The sequence below is a fragment of the Salmo trutta genome, chromosome 20 (genome assembly GCF_901001165.1).
Source record: "Salmo trutta chromosome 20, fSalTru1.1, whole genome shotgun sequence".
Lineage (NCBI taxonomy): Eukaryota > Metazoa > Chordata > Actinopteri > Salmoniformes > Salmonidae > Salmo > Salmo trutta.
The window spans coordinates 54,938,433-54,961,093 of record NC_042976.1 but is presented as its reverse complement, the minus strand read 5'-3'; the positions used below and the strand labels follow the sequence as shown (position 1 = coordinate 54,961,093).

The window sequence follows — 22,661 nt, the reverse complement described above, 5'->3', positions numbered from 1 at the left end:
TATTTAAGATGGTGAGGAAGGCATTTTAAAAAAATAACCAGGCATCCTCTACTGACGGGATGAGGTTAATATCCTTTCAGGATACCAGGGCCAGGTCGATTAGAAAGGCTTGCTCGCTGAAATGTTTAAGGGAGCGTTTGACAGTGACGAGTGGAGGTCGTTTGACCACTGACCCATTACGGATGCAGGCAATGAGGCAGTGATCGCTGAGATCTTGGTTGAAAACAGCAGAGGTGTATTTAGAGGGCAAGTTTGTTAGGATGATATCTATGAGGGTGCCAGTGTTTACGGCTTTGGGGTGGTACCTGGTGGGTTCATTAATAATTTGTGTGAGATTGAGGGCATCAAGCTTGGATTGTAGGACGGCTGGGGTGTTAAGCATGTCCCAGTTTAGGTCACCTAGTAGCACGAGCTCTGAAGATAGATGGGGGGCAATCAGTTCACATATGGTGTCCAGATCACAGCTGGGGGCCGAGGGTGGTCTATAGCAGGCGGCAACGGTAAGAGACTTGTTTTCAGAGAGATGGATTTTTAAAAGTAGAAGTTCAAATTGTTTAGGTACAGGCCTGGATAGTAGGACAGAACTCTGCAGGCTATCTCTGCAGTAGATTGCAACACCGCCCCCTTTGGCCGTTCTATCTTGTCTGAAAACTTTGTAGTTAGAAATGAAGATTTCAGAGTTGTTGGTGGACTTCCTAAGCCAGGATTCAGACACGGCTAGGACATCCGGGTTGGCAGAGTGTGCTAAAACAGTGAATAAAACAAACTTAGGGAGCAGGCTTCTAATGTTAACATGCATGAAACCAAGGCTATTAAGGTTACAGAAGTCATCAAAAGAGAGCACCTGGGGAGTAGGAGTGGATCTAGGCACTGCAGGGCCTGGATTCACCTCAACATCACCAGAGGAACAGAGAAGGATGAGGATAAGGGTACGACTAAAAGCTATAACAATTGGTCGTCTGTGACGTCCGGAATAGAGAGAAAAAGGAGCAGGTTTCTGGGGGCGATTAAAATAGCTTCAAGGTATAATGTACAGACAAAGGTATGGTAGGATGTGAATACAGTGGAGGTAAACCTAGACATTTAGTGATGGTGAGAGAGATATTGTCTCTAGAAACATCATTGGAACCAGAAGATGTCATAGCATGTGTGGGTGGAGGAACTGAGAGGTTGGACAAGGTTTAATGAGCAGGGCTAGAGGCTCTACAGTGAAATAAGCCAATAAACACTAACCAGAACAGCAATGGACAAGGCATATTGACATTAAGGAGAGGCATGCTTAGCTGAGTGATCTAAGGGTCCAGTGAGAATTAGATGGCTAGCCGAGCCATAGGTAGCAAGCTGGTAGAAGATGGAGGGAGGTCTGTTTTTAGCCACCTAGTGCGTTTCCGTCTGTAGATTAGTGGGGTTCCGTGTGATAGGGGGGACCAGTCCAATTGGCAAAATAGTTATAGTTATAGTGGCCCAAAAAAGTTGTCCGATAGACCTATTCAGATAGCAGCCGATAAGATAGCAAACGATTAGCGGGCCGCAGATGAGCGTTCAGGTTACGTCGCGACATAGGGGCCAGTTGGATAACTCCCTCGGGCAGATAACGTCGGTGGTCCAGTCGTGAAGGCCTGATGGGGCTCCGCATCGGCAGTAAAAAAACGGGTCCGGATAGGTGATTGTAGCCCAGGAGTGGCTGAAGGAATTCTTCAGCTGGCTAGCTGCGGAATATTTTATGTTAGCTCCAGGACCGACGTTTGCCAATAGTCACTCAGTTAGCAGCTAGCTCGCTGCAAGATCCAGGTGTAAAAGTCCAGAGCCTGCGGTAGAAATCCAGGGATATGGAGAGAGAATAGGTCCGGTATGCTCTGGTCTGAGTCGCGCTGTACAAAAACTGGCGATAGCTTTTCGAGCTAATGGATAGCTGAGGACTGCTAACCGTGGCTAGTTGAACTCCGTTAGCCAGTGAAATGGCTAACCTCTGGCTGGCTTCTGTTGTGGATTTCAGATTTTAGGTAAATAATACTTTTTTTTTTAATTGGTGAGGCGGGTTGCAGGAGAGTGTTTTAGGCCTTCCCTGTAGCTCAGTTGGTAGAGCATGGTGTTTGCAACACCAGGGTTGTGGGTTCGATTCCCACGGGGGGCCAGCACAGGAAAAAAAAAAAAAAAAAAAGTATGATATGTATGAAATTGTATGAAATGTATGCATTCACTACTGTAAGTCGCTCTGGATAAGAGCGTCTGCTAAATGACTAAAATGTAAATGTAAATGTTTTGAGGTTGAGTTTTTAGAAAAAAAAAATATGTAAAAGGATATGCGAAGAAAATGTTTAAATATTTATATACACGGGACACGACAAGAGGAGAACCTAGGACGTCTGAACTGCTACGCCATCTTGGAAACAGGCCGATATTTTATTTTCTCCTAGTTGTAAGTGGATGAAAACAATAGTGCTTAGCCTACATTTCACAAGTGCATAAAATGTTGTCGTGTCGCAGAGGGGCCAGGCTATGGTGTAGCCTACTCTCTTATAATTTTTACTGCAAATGTACAAAAGAATTGACGTAAATACGTCAGCCTACACCATTTAGGAAATACATGCTGTGACCAAGATGTTTCTGATCGGGTTGAAGATTATTTTTGAATGAATTAGATTTTTCAAGTAACTAATCCCAAACACTGTTGGGGATAACATGCAGTGCATTTGGAAAGTATTCAGACCCCTTGACTTTTTTCACATTTTGTTACGTCATAACCATATCCTAAAATGGATTGTCGTTTTTTCCCCCCTCATCAATCAACACACAATACCTCATAACGACAAAGCAAAAACAGGTTTAATTTTTTTTTTGCAAATGTATAAATAAATGAAAATGAATCACATTTACATAAGTATTCAGACCCGTTACTTAGTACTTTGTTGAAACACCTTTGGCATCGATTACAACTGCAAGTCTTCAGGTATGACGCTACAAGCTTGGCACACCTGTATTTGGGGAGTTTCTCCCATTATTCTCTGCACATCCTCTCAAGCTTTGTCAGGTTGGATGGGGAGCGTCACTGCACAGCTATTTTCAGGTCTCTCCAGAGATGTTTGACCGGGTTTAAGTCCCGGCTTTGGCTGGGCCACTCAAGGACATTGAGTTGTCCCGAAGCCACTCCTGTGTTGTCATGGCTGTGTGCTTAGGGTCGTTGCCCTGATTGAAGGTGAACCTTTGCCCCAGTCTGAGGTCCTGAGCTCTCTAGAGCAGGTTTTCATCAAGGATCTCTCTGTACTTTGCGCTGTTAATCTTTCCCTCGATCCTGACTAGTCTCCTAGTCCCTGCAGCTGAAAAACATGGCCCAGCCTGATAATGCATTTAGGTAGGCTACCGCCAACCACGTGTCATATATTCAACCGCACATTGACTACATGACCAAAAGTATGTGGACACCTTCTCGAACATCTCATTCCAAAATCATGGGCATTAATATGGAGTTGGTCCCCTCTTTGCTGATATAACAGCCTCCAACCTTCTGGGAAGGCTTCCAACTAGATGTTGGAACATTGCTCCGAGAGTTGCTTCCATTCAGCCATGAGCATTAGTGAGGTCGGGCACTGATGTTGGGTGATTAGGCCTGGCTCACAGTCGGCGTTCAATTCATCCCTAAGGGTGAATGGGATTGAGGTCAGGGCTCTGTGCAGGCCAGTCAAGTTCTTTCACACCAATCTCAACTAACCATTTCTGTATGGACCTCGCTTTGTGATCGGGGGCATTGTCATGCTGAAACAGGAAAGGGCCCGCCCTCAAACTGTTGCCACAAAGTTGGAAGCACCAAATTGTCTAGAATGTAATTGTACTCTATGCTGTAACGTTATTTCCCTTTGGAACTAAGGGGCCTAGCCCAAACCATGAAAAATAGCCCCAGACCATTATTCGTCCTCCACCAAACTTTACAGTTGGCACTATGCAAATGAAATGTTATTTGTCACATGCGCCGAATACAACAGGTGTAGACCTTACTGTGAAATCCTTACTTACAAGCCCTTAACCAACAATGCAGTTCAATAAATAGAGTTAAGAAAATATTTACTAAATAAACTAAAGTGAACAAAAAATATATATATTGAAGTAACACAATAAAATTACTTAACAGTAACAAGGCTGTATACGGGTGTACCGGTATCGAGTAAATGTGCGGGTGTTACAGGTTAGTAGAGGTAATTTGTTAAGTGACTATGCATAGATAATAAACGGTGAGTAGCAGGGGGTGTCAATGCAAATATTCCAGGTGGCCATTTAATTAATTGTTCAGCAGTCTTATGGTTTGGAGGTAGAAGCTGTTAAGGAGACCTTTTGGTCCTAGACTTGGCGCTCCGGTACCGCTTGCCGTGTGGTAGCAGAGAGAACAGTCTATGACTTGGGTGACTAGAGTCTTTGACAATTTTTTGGCCCTTGCTCTGACACCGACTAGTATATAGGTCCTGGACGTCAGGAAGCTTGGCCCCAGTGATGTACCCTCTGTAGTGCCTTACGGTCAGATGCCGAGCAGTTTCCATACCAGGGGGGTGAGGATGATCTCAATGGTGCAGCTGTAGAACTTTGAGGATCTGGGACCCATGCCTAATCTTTTCAGTCTCCTGAGTGGGAAACGGTGTTGTCATGCCCTCTTTAGGACTGTCTTGCTGTGTTTGGACCATGATAGTTTGTTGGTGATGTGGACACTCTACTTCAGCCCCGTCGATGTTAAAGGGGGCCTGTTCGGCCCTCCTTTTCCTGTAGTCCACGATCTGCTCCTTTTTGTCTTCCTGCCATTGAGGGAGAGGTTGTTGTCCTGGCACCACACTGCCAGGTTTCTGACGACCTCCCTATATGCTGTCTCATCGTTGTCGGTGATCAGGCCTACCGCCGTTGTGTCGTCAGCAATCTTAATGGCGGTGTTGGAGTCATGCTTGGCCACGCAGTCTTGGGAGTACAGGAGGGGACTAAGCACGCACCCCTGAGGGGCCCCAGTGTTGAGGATCAGCATGGCAGATGTGTTGTTGCCTGCTCTGTCGACCTGGGGACGTCCCATCAGGAAGTCCAGGATCCAGTTGCAGAGGGATGTGTTTAGTCCCAGGGTCCTTAGCTTAGTGATGAGCTTTGTGGGCACTATGGTTTTGAATGCTGAGCTGTAGTCAATGAATATCATTCTGACATAGGTGTTCCTTTTGTCCAGGTGGGCAAGAACAGTGTGCAGTGTGATTGAGATAGCGTTATCTGTTGATCAGTTGGGACGGTATGCAAATTGGAGTGGGTTTCCGGCATGATGGTATTGTAAGCCTTGACCAGCCTTTCAAAGCACTTCATGGCTACCGACGTGAGCGCTACGGGGCGGTAATCGTTTAGGCACATTACCTTCGCTTTCTTGGGCACAGGGACTATGGTGGTCTGCTTGAAACATGTGGGTATTACAGACTCGGTCAGGGAGAGGTTGAAAATGTCAGTGAAGACACTTTCCAGTTGGTTTGCGCAAGCTTTGAGTACATGTCCTGGTAATCCATCTGGCCCCACGGCTTTGTGAATGTTGAGCTGTTTAAAGGTTTTGCTCCTATCGGCTACTGAGAGCATGATCACACAGTCGTCCAGAACAGCTAGTGCTCTCTTGCATGCTGAAGTGTTGCTTGCCTCGAAGCAAGCATAAAAGGCATTTTGCTCGTCTGGTAGGCTCGCGTCACTGGGCAGCTCGTGGCTGGGTTTCCATTTGTAGTCCGTAATATTTTTAGAGCCCTGCCACATCCGACGAGCGGTTTCTTTTAAGCGTCCGGATTAGTGTCCTGCTCCTTGAAAGTGGCAGCTCTAGCCTTTTGCTCGGTGCGGATGTTGCCTGTAATCCATGGCTTCTGGTTGGGAAATGTACGTACGGTCACTGTGGGAATGATGTCATCGATGCACTTTTTGATGAAGCCGGTGACGGAGGTGGTGTACTACTCAATGCCATTGGATGAATCCCGGAACATGTTTCAATTTTGTGCTAGCACAACAGTCCTGTAGCGTAGCATCCACATCAGCTGACCACTTCCGTATTGAGCGAGTCTCTGGTTTCTTCCTGTTTTTAATTTTTGCTTGTAAGCAGGAATGAGGAGGATAGAATTATAGTTAGAGTTGCCAAATGGAGGGCGAGGGAGAGCTTTGCATGCGTCTCTGTGTGTGAAGTAAAGGTGGTATAGAGTAATTTTTTTCCCCGTTCTGGCTGCACATGTGACTTGCTGGTAGAAATTAGGTGAAACGGATTTAAGTTTGGCTGCATTAAAGTCCCAGGCCACTAGGAGCGCAGGCTCTGGATGAGCATGTTCTTGTTTATTATGGCCTTATACAGCTCGTTGAGTGTGGTCTTAGTGCCAGTATCGGTTTGTGGTGGTAAATTGACGGCTACGAATAATATAGATCAGAACTCTCTTGGTAGATAGTTTGGTCTACAGCTTATAATGAGGTACTCTATCTCAGGCGATCTATACCTTGAGACTTCTTTAATATTAGATATCGCGCACCAGCAGTTATTGACAAATAGACAGACACCTCCACCCCTTGTCTTAACAGATGTAGCTGCTCTGTCCTGCCGATACATGGAGAAGCCAGCCAGCTCTATATTATCCGTGTCGTCGTTCAGCCATGTCTCGGTGAAACATAAGATATTATAGTTTTTAATCTTGGTAGAATAGTCTTAGATCGTTCTTACAAGGCACCCCACCCTCCTCCCCCTTTTGTTCACACTGATTTGGGCCTTGTCTTAACAAAAAGCAGTATATCCTTCTTTGTCCAGTTCGAGGTGGTTACATGCATTTCTGATGTCCGGACGCGCTTTTCAGTCATAAAAGACGGTGTCGTGTCTTTGCTGTCATTAATGTGATGACGATTGTTTTGTCTGTTCTCACATGGGTGTGTTCACTGACTAGTTATATGAAAAACAATTCTCTCATTTAGAAGGCTAACATCACATTTCATCTTCTCACAAATAGTTTCATATTTAATCACATCATTTCCCCAACATTAGAATGTGAGCCTGACAACTGGAAAATATACACATTCAGAGATACAGTTATGTTGTTATACTGTCCTTAGTTACATTTAACACATTTGACAGGATTGTTCTTTGAGTACCCACGGACCATTCCAACTGTTGGGAATACAGAAATATTGTGTAATTATTCAACCTTTTGATGTTACCGTACTGCAAAGTCTCTCTCTTTGGTAACAAAGGGATTTAACTTCCAACTTCCAGGTAATTACGACTGTCATAAAACAGCCAACTTCACACCTCTTCCTCTCTGCGGGGGAGAGACATATGGGGTGGAAGGAAAATCTGGGCAAGTCATGACAATGGTAACAGCAACATTATGTACAAAATGAGTTACAAACAAAATAGCACAGTTGGTTAGGGGCCCGTAAAACGGCACCCATCCCCTCCGGTACCATTAATCATTGGGGCAGGTAGCGTTCCCTTGGCATCCACCAAACCCAGATTCGTCCATCGGACTGCCAGATGGTAAAACGTGATTCATCACTCCAGAGAAGGCGTTTCCAATTCTCCAGAGTCCAATGGCGGCAAGTTTTACATCACTCCAGCCGACACTTGGCATTGCACATGGTGAACTTAGGTTTGTGTGCGGCTGCTCGGCCAAGGAAACCCATTTCATGAAGCTCCCGACAAACACTTCTTGCGCTGACGTTGCTTCGAGGAAGTTTGGAACCGAGGACAGACAATTTTTACATGCTTCAGCACTCGGTTGTCCCGTTCTGTGAGCTTGTGTGGCCTACCATTTCGCGGCTGAGCCGTTGGTGCTACTAGACGTTTACACTTCACAGTAACAGCACTTACAGTTGACCGTGCCAGCTCTAGCAGAGCAGACATTTGAGGAACTGACTTGTTAGAAAGATGGCATCCGGACGGTGCCACGCTGAAAGTCAATGAGCTCTTCAGTAAGGCCATTCAACTGCCAATGTTTGTCTATGGAGATTGCATGGCGGTGTGCTCGATTTTGTACACCGGTCAGCAATGGTGTGGCTGAAATAGCTAATTTGCAGGGGTGTGTGTGTGTGTGTGTGTGTGTGTGTGTGTGTGTACGTACACACACACACACACACCTCTCTAATCAGAAATATAGTGTAATTATTCAACCTTTTGATGTTACCGTACTGCAAAGTCTCTCTGATCCAAGATGGCGTAGCAGTGCAGACGTGGTTTGTTGTCCTCTCGTTTACTTTTTGTATTTTTCCGTCTTTTTTTGTATATATTTCAATCTCTTTTTCCATTTTTAAATTAAATATACCTTCCGGTAACCCGCCTCACTCAATGTGACACGGATCTGCCATTTTTTTAGACCCTATAGCCAAAACTTTCATCAGAAGGTAGCCAGCTAATTAGTTAAGTTACTAGCCATTTAATCATTGTTAGCCACTGCTAACGGCCTTTACCCTCTGCTCAGTCACCAGACGTTTTTTTTAGCCTGGATAATACCTGCCAGCCTCGGACTATTTTTCTCCACTACAACGCTAGATTCGCTAGATTCCTGCCGACCATTGATCATCACAGCTAGCTATCTTCAACTGAGTGACCCAGCCCCAACGCTAGCCCTGAGCCAGGCGCATCTCCCGGCTAGCAAGCAAAATTCCCACAGCTACAATACCTCTTTCGCCATCTGGCCCGGTCCCTTCGTCGACACGGCGCCCCGCCGTTCCACCACGACTGGTCCGCAGACGTAATTCCATCAGCTGTGCCTTCAACCGGCCTTTGCCGAACAACGGAGCAGACGCTTCTACTTACCCCGGACTGCTAACTTTAAACGTCTCCCGCGTGCTAGCGTAGTAACGACTACTTAGCTGCTTCCCCGTTTCATCTATTGCTGTACACTATGATCACTTGGCTGCATAGCTGATGCCTGCTTGACTGTTCATTTATCACCGTACTCCACTTTGTTTACCTTTGTTTATCTTTCGGCCCTAGCCCCGAAGTTAACTGACCCTCTCTGCCCATTCATCACCATTTTACCTGTTGACTTAGCTGGTTAGCTGTTGTTGTCTTACCCGTTGTTGACTTAGCTAGCTCTCCCAATCAACACCTGTGATTGCTTTATGCCTCGCTTTGTCTCTCTTAAATGTCAATATGCCTTGTATACTGTTGTTTAGGATAATTATCATTGTTTTAGTTTACTGCGGAGCCCCTAGTCCCACTGTACATGCCTTAGATACCTCCTTTGTCCCACCTCCCACACATGCGGTGACCTCACCCAGTATAACCAGCATGTCCAGAGATGCAACCTCTCTTATCATCACTCAGTGCCTGGGCTTACCTCCACTGTACCCGCACCCCACCATACCCCTGTCTGCACATTATGCCCTGAATCTATTCTACCACGTCCAGAAATCTGCTCCTTTTATTCTCTGTCCCCAACGCACCAGACAGACAGTTTTGCTAGCCTTTAGCCGCACCCTCATCCTACTCCTCCTCTGTTCCTCGGGTGATGTGGAGGCTAAACCAGGCCCTGCGTGTCCCCAGGCACTCTCATTTGTTGACTTCTGTAATTGAAAAAGCCTTGGTTTCATGCATGTTAACATCAGAAGCCTCCTCCCTAAGTTTGTTTTACTCACTGCTTTAGCACACTCCGGAGATTCCATACCCAACTACAACATTTTCCGTCAAGATAGAACTGCCAAAGGTGGAGGAATTGCAATCTACTGCAGAGATATCTTGCAAAGTTCTGTCATACTTTCCAGGTCTATGCCCAAACAGTTCGAGCTTCTAATTTTAAATATGAATCTCTCCAGAAATGTCTCTTGCCGCCTGTTATAGACCCCCCTCAGCTCCCAGCTGTGCCCTGGACACCATATGCAAATTGTTTGCCCCCCATCTATCGTCAGAGTTGGTTCTGTTAGGTTACCTAAACTGGGATATGCTTAACACCCCAGCAGTCCTACAATCTTAGCTAGATGCTCTCAATCTCACACAAATTATCAAGGAAACCACCAGGTACAACCTTAAATCCGTAAACATGGGCACCCTCATAGATATTATCCTGACCAACTTGCCAGATAGACACGAGCCTGCTACACTATCAGTGCAGAGAGTGGGAGAGAGCTCATAGAAATAGAATCTCAAGCACATACATTTCTCTCCCCTCTGCAACCGCCATGCATTGCTCTCAAAACATACAATATTGCACAAACTTAAGCCAGGGCCCAACCCAACTGGTATGCTGTGGCCTGATGCCATAGCTAGCTAGCTAGGGGTGTGTCTCCATGCACAAACACACACATTGCATGGTTGTCAAAATCGTCATATCTAAATATCTTTGCATGTCAGGGATGCCTGACTTTGTGTGTTCTTATGTGTGTTACTCAGGACTAGGTTTTCAAAATTCCAGTAATGTTCCTTAAACTTCTCAGGTATTCCAGAAATCCTGGGTGGACGGATTCTGGATTTCCTGCTTTTTCTCTCCTGATTCTAGGAATCTTCCAACCAGGATTTCTGGAAAACCTGGACATTTTGAGAAAAAGTTACTGAAATTGTGCAACCCCACTTATTGAGTCCAAGCTTCTGTATGACCACAAGAATATTTGAATATTTTATACTTGGTATATTTCAATGTGGAACTAAATAAGCCGTTGCCATGTTTCCCTCAGGATGGGTTTGTGGTGCGGATCTACGCGACCAGTACAGACCCAGCACTGCAGCAGGAGCTTCAGCTGAAACTGGCCAGGAAGTGTCTCCATGCCTGCGGCATCTCTCTGTTTGACCTGGAGAAAGACCTTCACACCATCAGTGAGTGACTATGCTCTCGGGTGAAGTTTCCTCTAGGTACAGCTCTATGGTCAGCTTCCCTTCCCCCTTTTCCTAACCTTAACCATTAGCGGGGGAAATGCTCAGCTCAACCAAGATCAGTGTCTAGGGAAACTTCACCATCTCACTCTGTCAAATATTGGCATGAGGCATAATCACATGTGTGTTTTTAGGTGGAGACTGTTGTCACTGAATCAGAGGATGGACTCATTGTAATGAATGGAATAAATGCAAACCACCATACCTTTCTATTCATTCCATTCCAGGGATTGCAATGCACCAGTCTCCACGTGTGCATTTCTGTAATATATTTTTTGGTGTGTGAATTTGTGCGTCTGTGTTTCTCATATCAAAATGTGTTTTTGTGTTTTCAAGCTACAGGGTTTGACGAGGAGGCAGCATTGCTGGGAGCAGGCAGGGAATTTGCTTTGATGAAAACGGCCTCAGGAAAGGTAAGAACACCAGAACTGTACAAACTGAGATGCATGTGTGTTACCGTTGCTGTGGGTGCAAAGAAGATTGAATTCGAGAAGCAGGCAATCATCATTCTAATCTGATGTGACCAGCAACACGAGGGCTCTGCTCGGTCTGTTCTTCCTCTTTATATAGACACACACAAACACACACTCCTTCTGCCTCACACAAGTCCATTAACCTCCATCTGTTAATTGAACGCTCCCTAACACAACAACATCTGCTTGAAGTTAACAAATTTGAGCTACTTCAGTCACGTGACCACCAGTGTATATACTAAGAACCAAATGGAGGCGAAACAAGGATAGACTAACATGGAATTGTCCAATAGTTTTCTGTTGCAAAGCGTTACCCGTTACTATATATTTTTGGTGCACTGCCTCTTATGCTTAATTTCTTAAACGAACACAGACACATGGCTCGACACTCAGTTCAAATGTTACTAAAACCATTATTTTGATAAGTAATTTTACACTTTCATTCTTCTGCTAGAGGAAATAGTCTGGTAAAAATCGGGTTCTTTTAGTCATGTTTGCCACAGACGCAACCAGTCATTAATTCTGTTATGCAAAATGTCTAGTCGTCTGTTCTCACGAGTGGTGGCTATCCAGGCTGAGTAAAGTTAATTTCACTTCCTAGCTAGCAAGCCAACTTCAGCACCTGGAATGACAGTAAACTACTCGCATTTCCGTTAGAGCTTTGTGTTTATTGGCATTTTCAAAGATGTTGATGTGTGAATTGCTCTGGCTCAGAAAAAGTAAATTTCTCTTCTGGACACTTCACTATATATGGTACAAGGGAGATTGCTAGAGTCCCTAGACTTTGTTTTCAATGTTGACATCAGTAAACCCCTCACCCACACGTCTGCTATCTGCCCGTTTCAGTTGAAACCGAGATTCATCTGTGAAGAGCACACTTCTCCAGTGTGCCAATGGCCATCTAAAGTGATTTTCCAACTGAAGTTGGCTACGACTCCGAACTGCTGTCAGGTCAAGACCCTGGTGAAGACGACAAGCACACCGATTAGCTTGAATTAACATTAAATTCTCTGGCCACAGGTGTGGTGGAAATTCCTGCAGTCAGCATGCCAATTGCACGCTCCCTCAACTTGAGACATCTGTGGAATTGTGTTGTGTGACAAAACTGTACTTTTTAGAGTGGCCTTTTATTGTCCCCAGCACAAGGTGAACCTGTGTAATGATCATGCTGTTTTAATCATCTTCTTGATATGCCACACCTGTCAGGTGGATGGATTATCTTGGCAATGGAGAAATGCTCACTAACAGGGATGTAAACAAATTTGTGCACCAACATGAGCGAAATAAGCTTTTTGTGCATATGGAATGTTTCTGGAATGTTTTATTTCACCTCATGACACACAGGACCAACAATTTACATGTTGCATTTATATTTTTGTTCAGTGTAGCTCGTCTGGTATGCTCGCGTCACAGGACAGCTCACGGCTGTGTTTCCCTTTAATCTGTGATAGTTTGCATGCCCTGTCACATCCGACAAGTGTCGGAGCCGGTGTAGTAGGATTTGATCTTAGTCCTGTATTGACGATTTGCCTTTTTGATGGTTTGACGGAGGGCGTAGCGGGATTTTTTGTAAGCCTCCAGATTAGTGTCCCGCTCCTTGAAAGCGGCAGCTCTAGCCTTTAGCTCGGTGTGGATGTTGCTTGTAATCCATGGCTTCTGGTTGGGATATGTACAGTGCCTTCACAAAGTATTTACAACCCTTTTACTTTTTCTACCTTTTGTTACAGCCTTAATTTAAAATTGATTAAATTCAGATTTTGGCACTGGCCTACACACAATACCCCATAATGTCAAGGGGAATTATGTTTTTAGAAATATTGACAAATGTAAATTAAAAATGTTAATCTGAAAAGTCTTCAGTCAATTACTATTCAACCCCTTTGTTATGGCAAGCCCAAATAAGTTCAGGAGTAAAAATATGCCTAAAAAGTCACATAAGTACATGCAATCACTCTATGTGCAATAATAGTGCTTAGCACAATTATCTGTAAGGTCCCAGAGTTGAGCATAGAATTTCAAACACAGATTAAACCACAAAGACCAGTAAGGTTTTCCAATGCCTCGCCAAGGAGGGCACCTATTGGTAGATGGGTAAAAATAAGAAAAGCAGACATTGAATATCCCTTTGAGCATGGGGAAGTTATTAGTTACTCTTTGGATGATGTATCAATATACCCAGTCACTACAAAGATACAGGCGTCCAGAGAGAAAGGAAACCGCTCATGGATTTCACCATGAGGCCAATGGTGACTTTAAAACTGTTAGAGTTTAATGGCTGTGGTAGAAAACTGAGGATGGATCATCAACATTGTAGTTACTCCAGAATACTAACCTAAATGACAGAGTGAAAAGAAGGAAGCCTGTACAGAATAAAAATGCATCCTGTTTGCAATAAGGCACTAAAGTAAATCTGAAAAAAATGTGGCAAAGAAATGAACTTTATGTCCTGAATAGAAAGTGTTATGTTTGGGGCAAACACAACACATCACTGAGTACCACTCTTCATATTTTGAAGCACGGTGGTGACTACATCATGTTTTGGGTATGCTTGTCATCGGCAAGGACTAGGTCAGGGGTGTCAAACGAAACTGGCCATTGTTTTATAAAAAAATAATATGCCCCTTTATTAATGTCCAATTATGTACGTAGAATGCTGTATAAAGCATTTTAAAACAAAATCTATAACTAATATTTGTCCAGTTTTTGCTACTATGCTTGCAGATGTGCATAATATGCGACCCTAATCAAACAGTATTAAATTACACCAATTAACAAAAACATAGCTAGGTTGTTGTAACATTTAAACTTAAATGTTTGTTTTTTAATATCTGCATTGCATGTATTGGTTTGATTGAGTGCAACATTGCTGTATGGTGCACTCAAAATTAGGGATGCACGATATATCAGTGAGCATGTCGGAATCGGCCGATATTAGCTAAAAACGTTGGCATTTGTTTATTGTAGAATAGTATTGTATCTTGTCAAACACCATTTTTTTCCCAGATTTGGTAACAGGCCGATTGGTCGGCTATTCTTGGGTAGCAGAATTACTTTTGCTTCCCTCCAGGCCTGAAGGCACACACTTTATAGTAGGCTTATATTGAGGATATGACAAATAGGAGTGGCAATATCGTCCGCTATTATCCGTAGTCATTTTCCATCCATGTTGTCATTCCCGGTGGCTTGTCATTGTTCATAGACAACAATTTTTTTTCCACATTATCCACACTCACTTTCTGAAATTCACAGTTAAAATGCTTGTCTTTCATAATTTGTTATAATCAGTTATACTTGGATGTGTAGTGTCAGTGTTTGTTGCTGGCATGTCATGCCTAAGTTTGCTCAGGAAATTGGCAATTTAAGTTGCTTTTGTGACGAATGAGCAATCTGATTCAGTGAATGATTAAGCAGATTATGCCTTCTTGCCCACATTTTCATTTAAGGTGCACCAAAGCCTTTTACTACCATTCTTTGTCAATTATCTTTGTTTCATAGTGTAGTTCTTTTTATTCAGTTTAGTCACAATTTCTCAATTTGCAGTACGTTTGCCAATCGGTTGTAAAGCCAGACTTATTTGCCATTACTTTTGGCTAGTCCCTCTCAACCATAACATTTTTAAATTCCTAATCAACTTAAGTTGATTTAAGTTTTAGTCATTTTCTTAATGGGTGCATGCTCTTGTGTCAAGTGCAGCGTCTGGTTGCTCCTCATTACACACCACAGACCAACAAATGTTATTTACATCAGCAACATAGGAATCACGACAACTTATTGTATGACCTCTTATACAATATTAGGCCCAGCCTTTGGAACTTTGGTTTTCCTAGATATGGCTACTATATTGGGATCACTACATTTGATGGATTTGGATACTGCTTTACATTTTACATTTTAGTCATTTAGCAGACGCTCTTATCCAGAGCGATTTACAGTAGTGAATGCATACATTTCGTACATTTCATTTCATGCATTTTTTTTTTTTTTGGTAAAGCAAATTTCTGCAGCGTTAGTAAATAGATGTTGATTTCATTCCTGTCCTTTTTGTAACTACCTTGGTAGGTTGACTCATAACCTGAACCAGGTTGTAGGTACTGGTTACAGTTTCAAGCTTTTTCTTGAGTGGTCAGCTTGATGAAAGTCGGTCAATATTTAAATCACCCAGAAAATATACAGTGGGGACGATGTCATCGATGCACTAATTAATGAAGTGAGTTTACCATATGCTGCCATTCAGTCGTGCCGTTGTATAAAAAAAACAGCTAAAGTTATATTTTCCATGTCCTTGTTCAACCACAACTTAGGATATTACAGTTCTTCAGATCACGTTGATAGGATAGTCTCGAGCGAAGCTCGTCCAGTTTATTCTCCAGTGATAGCAAATTTGTCAATATAACGGGGGGTAAAGGCGGTTTATCCACCTGGCGACGTAGCCTCCTCAGGTATCACGCACGGCCTCTATAATGCCGCCTCTTTTCAAGTTTTAGGGATTTGGGCCCGGTCCGGATGAACAGTATGTCCTTCGCCGGCAAATCATTGAAACTATTCATACCTTTCGAGGTTAGTGATTGCTGTTTTGATGTGCAGAAGCTATTTTCAGTCATAGGAAATAATTGATAGAAACATTATGTACAAAAAAAAGTTAAGATCAGCGAGGGAAAAAACACAAAATAGCACAATTGGTTAGGAGCCCATAAAACGGCTGCAATTCCCCCCAGGTCTGTTCTTCCTCCTGTTCGTTAGAATAGATACCTCAAAGGTACCGATGGTGAGGAGAGGAAACTGCCGTCCGTCTTTTGTCATGTTTCCTAGACTGTTTTACATATACAGCTGCAGACTGTAAATGTCTAGTCTTTGTCTTCTTCACTTGTCAAGAGTTTCAGAGGGTCTTACCATTTTCTGGGGTAGTAGTTTTAAACCATTGGTCACATTCAGCTTGCGCTGCACTTAGGTCTGGTAGAGTCCAACCATTCGTGACGTCCGGCTTACACCGTCCGCCTGCTTGGTCTGTATTTCAATTGCAACCATTTCAGGGTGTGGACTGCGTCCTCACGTTCTCTGGTCTAGTTTTCATAGGTTCCCACCATTTTGTAACGTTCAGTTCACGCTGTCTGTCATGCTGGTCTAATGTAAATTTAGTTAGCATTCCTTTTATGCACTCGCCTTGGAGGGCGGTTCCATCACCTTGCCACAATGTCTATGCTCACGTGGTCGTGGTTACTGACTTGGCAAAAGTGTATTTAAAAAAACAATTCTCATTTAGAAGGCTAAAATCACATTTCATCTTCACAAAAGTATTCTCATACTTAAAACGTATATGATTACAACATTTAGATGCAAACCTGGTAACTCGAACGTGTCTACTTTCAGAGTTAGAGTTTTCTTGTTATACCATCCGTGAAGACATCACAAAATGCTCAATGTATGACATGATTATTGTTTGGATCCCCACCAACCATTTCCCAAATTTTTTGTTTGAAACAATATTTCTATGTCCAATCTTTCAATGTTAAAGTTTTGGCAGTGTTTCTCTCCACACACAGGATTTTTGACTTCTCCATACTGTAGTGCAAGAGATACATTTTACAACCGGTTGTTAAGTCATAAAACTGATGGTTGTATGGGGAACTTGTTTATGGCTCTATCACTTCCTAATAAGTGTCAAAGAAAATGAAACGAAAAGGAATGAAAGCATAAAAAAAGATGTATACAAAACAGAGTTATCACACCTTAATTATCTAATAGGACTGTATTCCATGTACAATTGAAGTCAAAGTTTACATACACATAGGTTGGAGTCATTATAACTCGTTTTAAACCACTCCCCAAATTTCTTGTTAACAAACTATAGTTTTTGCAAGTCGGTTAGGACATCTACTTTGTGCATGGCACAAGTAATTTTTCCAACAATTGTTTACAGACTACAGATTATTTCACTTATAATTCACTGTATCACAATTCCAGTGGGTCAGAAGTTTACATAAACTAAGTTGAATGTGCCTTTAAACAGCTTGGAACGTTCCAGAAAATGCCATGGCTTTAGAAGCTACTGATGGTCTAATTGACATCATTTGAGTCAATTGGAGGTGTACCTGTGGATGTATTTCAAGGCCTACCTTCAAACTCAGTACCTCTTTGCTTGACATCATAGGAAAATCAAAAGAAATCACCCTAGACCTCACAGAAAAAAAATTGTAGACCTCCACAAATCTGGTTCATCCTTGGGAGCAATTTCCAAATGCCTGAAGGTACCACGTTCATCTGTACTAACAATAGTACGCAAGTATAAACACCATGGGACCACGCAGCTGTCATACCGCTTAGGAAGGAGACACTTTCTGTCTCCTAGAGATGAATGTACACTGCTCCAAAAAAATTAAGGGAGCACTAAAATAACACATCTGAATGAATGAAATAATCTTATTAAATACTTTTTTCTTTACATAGTTGAATGTGCTGACAACAAAATCACACAAAAATAATCAATGGAAATCCAATTTATCAACCCATGGAGGTCTGGATTTGGAGTCACACTCAAAATTAAAGTGGAAAACCACACTACAGGCTGATCCAACTTTGATGTAATGTCCTTAAAACAAGTCAAAATGAGGCTCAGTAGGGTGTGTGGCATCCACGTGCCTGTATGACCTCCCTACAACGCCTGGGCATGCTCCTGATGAGGTGGCAGATGGTCTCCTGAGGGATCTCCTCCCAGACCTGGACTAAAGCATCCGCCAACTCCTGGACAGTCTGTGGTGCAACGTGGCATTGGTGGATTGAGCGAGACATGATGTCCCAGATGTGCTCAATTGGATTCAGGTCTGGGGAACGGGCGGGCCAGTCCACAGCATCAATGCCTTCCTCTTGCAGGAACTGCTGACACACTCCAGCCACATGAGGTCTAGCATTGTCTTGCATTAGGAGGAACCCAGGGCCAACCGCACCAGCATATGGTCTCACAAGGGGTCTGAGAATCTCATCTCGGTACCTAATGGCAGTCAGGCTACCTCTGGCGAGCACATGGAGGGCTGTGCGGCCCCCAAAGAAATGCCATCCCACACCATGACTGACCCACCGCCAAACCGGTCATGCTGGAGGATGTTGCAGGCAGCAGAACGTTCTCCACGGCGTCTCCAGACTCTGTCACGTCTGTCACATGTGCTCAGTGTGAACCTGCTTTCATCTGTGAAGAGCACAGGGCGCCAGTGGCGAATTTGCCAATCTTGGTGTTCTCTGGGAAATGCCAAACGTCCTGCACGGTGTTGGGCTGTAAGCACAACCCCCACCTGTGGACGTCGGGCCCTCATAGCACCCTCATGGAGTCTGTTTCTGACCGTTTGAGCAGACACATGCACATTTGGCCTGCTGGAGGTCATTTTGCAGGGCTCTGGCAGTGCTCTTCCTGCTCCTCCTTGCAGAAAGGTGGAGGTAGCGGTCCTGCTGCTGGGTTGTTGCCCTCCTACGGCCTCCTCCACGTCTCCTGATGTACTGGCCTGTCTCCTGGTAGCACCTCCATGCTCTGGACACTACGCTGACAGACACAGCAAACCTTCTTGCCACAGCTTGCATTGATGTGTCATCCTGGATGAGCTGCACTACCTGAGCCACTTGTGTGGGTTGTAGACTCCGTCTCATGCTACCACTAGAGTGAAAGCCCTGCCAGCATTCAAAAGTGACCAAAACATCAGCCAGGAAGCATAGGAACTGAGAAGTGGTCCTTTATTGGGGGTGTCTTGATAATTGCCTTTAATTTCCACCTGTTGTCTATTTCAATTTGCACAACAGCATGTGAAGTTTATTGTCAATCAGTGTTGCTTCCTAAGTGGACAGTTTGATTTCACAGAAGTGTGATTGACTTGGAGTTACATTGTTGTTTAACCTCTTACATCTAGATGTTCCGCTAGCGGAACGTCTGCTCCAATATCCAATGATGGGCGGGGCGCGAAATACAAACTCCTCTAAAATCCGAAAACTTCCACTTTTCAAACATATGACTATTTTACAGCTATTTAAAGACACGACTCTCGTTAATCTAACCACATTGTCCGATTTCAAAAAGGCTTTACAGCGAAAGCAAAACATTAGATTATGTCAGCAGAGTACCCAGCCAGAAATAATCAGACACCCATTTTTCAAGCTAGCATATGTCACAAAAAACAAAACCACAGCTAAATGCAGCACTAACCTTTTATGATCTTCATCAGATGACACACTTAGGACATTATGTTATACAATACATGCATGTCTGTTCAATCAAGTTCATATTTATATCAAAAACCAGCTTTTTACATTAGCATGTGACGTTCAGAACTAGCATTCCCACCGAACACTTCCGGTGAATTTACTAAATTACTCACGATAAACGTTCACAAAAAGCATAACAATTATTTTAAGAATTATAGATACAGAACTCCTCTATGCACTCGATATGTCCGATTTTAAAATAGCTTTTCGGATGAAGCACATTTTGCAATATTCTAAGTACATAGCCCGGCATCACAGGGCTAGCTATTTAGACACCCAACCAGTTTAGCCTTCACCAAAATCACATTTCCTATAAGAAAAATGTTATTACCTTTCATGTTCTTCGTCAGAATACACTCCCAGGACTTCTACTTCAATAACAAATGTTTGTTTGGTCCCAAATAAGCCATCGTTATATTCCATCAACGACGTTTTGTTCGTGCGTTCTAGACACTATCCCTATGGTAAATCACGGTCACGAGCATGGCGCAGAAAGTGACCAAAAATGTCTAAATATTCCATTACCGTACTTCGAAGCATGTCAACCGCTGTTTAAAACCAATTTTTATGCAATTTATCTCGTAGAAAAGCGATAATATTCCGACCGGGAATCTGCCTGTTTGTAAACTGAGGGAAAAACCGAAAGTCGGGGGCGGGGCAGGTCGCGAGCGTAAGGCTTACTCCACTGATTGACCACTTAGCTTTTGCTCTCCTTTGTTTCAGCCAGGGCTTTGAATTACGTCATTCCTGTTTTTCCCGGGCTCTGAGAGCCCATTGGAGACGTGGGTATTGTCACGTAACAGCAGAGATCCTTAGTTTTTGGAAGAGATGTCAAAGAAAGCAAATGCATGGTCAGACAGGGTACTTCCTGAACAGAAACTTCTCAGGTTTTTGCCTGCCATAGGAGTTCTGTTATACTCACAGACACCATTCAAACAGTTTTAGAAACTTTGTAGTGTTTTCTCTCCAAAGCTAATAATTATATGCATATTCTAGTTTCTGGGCAGGACTAATAATCAGATTAAATCGTGTACGTTTTTTATCCAGCCGTGAAAATACTGCCCCCTAGCCATAAGAGGTTAACCTGTTATGGCTAGGGGGCAGTATTTTCACGGCCGGATAAAAAACGTACCCGATTTAATCTGATTATTACTCCTGCCCAGAAACTAGAATATGCATATAATTATTAGCTTTGGATAGAAAACACTCCAAAGTTTCTAAAACTGTTTGAATGGTGTCTGTGAGTATAACAGAACTCATTTGGCAGGCCAAAACCTGAGAAGATTCTGTACAGGAAGTACCCTGTCTGACCATTTCTTGCCCTTGTTGATTATCTCTATTCATTACAGGGGATCTCTGCTGTTACGTGACACTTCCTACGGCTCCCATGGGATCTCAGAAGGCGGCAAAAAGCTGAATCGTGGCTTTGCAGGCTCTGGCTGAAAAACATTAGCGCGTTTGGATAGTGGCCAGTAACAGTACTATGAGACTCAGGCTCGTGCACGAGGGGATAGCATCTTTTTATTTTCTCTCTCTTTGTACGTATACACGCTTTGCCGGTCGGAATATTATCGCTTTTTTCCTAGAAAAGTGGCATAAAAATTGATTTTAAACAGCGGTTGACATGCTTCGAAGTAATGGATATTTAGAAATCTTTTGTCATGAAATGCGCCATGCTCGTGACCCTTATTTACACTTCGGATAGTGTCTTGAACGCACGAACAAAACACCGCTATTTGGATATAACAATGGAGTATTTTGAACCAAACCAACATTTGTTATTGAAGTAGCAGTCCTGGGAGTGCATTCTGACGAAGAACACCAAAGGTAATCAAACTTTTCTAATAGTAAATCGGAGTTTGGTCAGGGCTTAACTTGGTCGTTGTCTAAATGGCTAGCCGTGATGGCTGGGCTATCTACTGAGAATATTGCAAAATGTGCTTTCACCGAAAAGCTATTTTAAAATCGGACATATCGAGTGCATAGAGGAGTTCTGTATCTATAATTCTTAAAATAATTGTTATGCTTTTTGTGAACGTTTATCGTGAGTAATTTAGTAAATTGTTAGAAATTCGCCGGAAGATGGCGGGGGGTATGCTAGTTCTGAACGTCAAATGCTAATGTAAAAAGCTGTTTTTTGATATAAATATGAACTTGATTGAACAAAACATGCATGCATTGTATAACATAATGTCCTAGGTGTGTCATCTGATGAAGATCATCAAAGGTTAGTGCTGCATTTAGCTGTCTTCTGGGTTTTTGTGACATTATATGCTAGCTTGAAAAATGGGTGTCTGATTATTTCTGGCTGGGTACTCTGCTGACATAATCTAATGTTTTGCTTTCGCTGTAAAGCCTTTTTGAAATCGGACAGTGTGGTTAGATTAACGAGAGTCTTGTCTTTAAAATGCTGTAAAATAGTCATATGTTTGAAAAATGGAAGTTTTCGGATTTTAGAGGAGTTTGTATTTCGCGCCACGCCCATCATTGGATATTGGAGCAGGTATTCCGCTAGCGGAACGTCTAGATGTAAGAGGTTAAGTGTTCCCTTTATTTTTTTGAGCAGTTTACTTTGGTGCGAATCAATCCCAGAACAAGAGCAAAGGACCCTGTGAAGATGATGGAGGAAACGAGTACAAAAGTATCTATCCACAGTAAAACGAGTCCTGTATCAACATTACCTGAAAGGCCGCTCAGCAAGGAAGAAACCACTGCTCCAAAACCACCATAAAAAAGGCCAGACTGTGATTTGCAACTGCACATAGGGACAAAGATCATACTTTTTGGAGAAACGCCCTCTGGTCTGATGAAACAAAAATAGAACCGTTTGGCCATAATGACCATAGTTATGTTTGGAGGAAAAAGGGGGAGGCTTGCAAGCCGAAGAATACCATCCCAACCTTGAAGCACGGGGGTGACATCATCATGTTCTGGGGTGCTTTGCTGCAGGAGGGACTGGTGCACTTCACAAAATAGATGGCTTCATGAGGAAGTAAAATTATGTGGATATATTGAAGCAACATGTCAAGACATCAGTCAGGAATTTAAAGCTTGGTCGCAAATGGGTCTTCCAAATGGATAATGACCCCAAGCATACTTCCAAAGTTGTGGCAAAATGGATT

The 22,661-nt window shown here is 43.2% G+C and overlaps 1 protein-coding gene across 8 annotated transcripts in view; it reads left to right on the top strand.

Moving 5' to 3' along the window:
* The window catches only part of mycbp2 (MYC binding protein 2), a 347,166-nt gene that overhangs the window by 89,697 nt on the left and 234,808 nt on the right, over positions 1-22,661 (top strand). For all 8 annotated transcript variants that reach the window (XM_029703702.1, XM_029703697.1, XM_029703701.1 and 5 more), the window contains 2 exons: positions 10,630-10,768; positions 11,162-11,238. In XM_029703702.1, the coding sequence (XP_029559562.1) occupies positions 10,630-10,768; positions 11,162-11,238 (216 nt within the window). The remainder of the gene's footprint in view (positions 1-10,629; positions 10,769-11,161; positions 11,239-22,661) is intronic.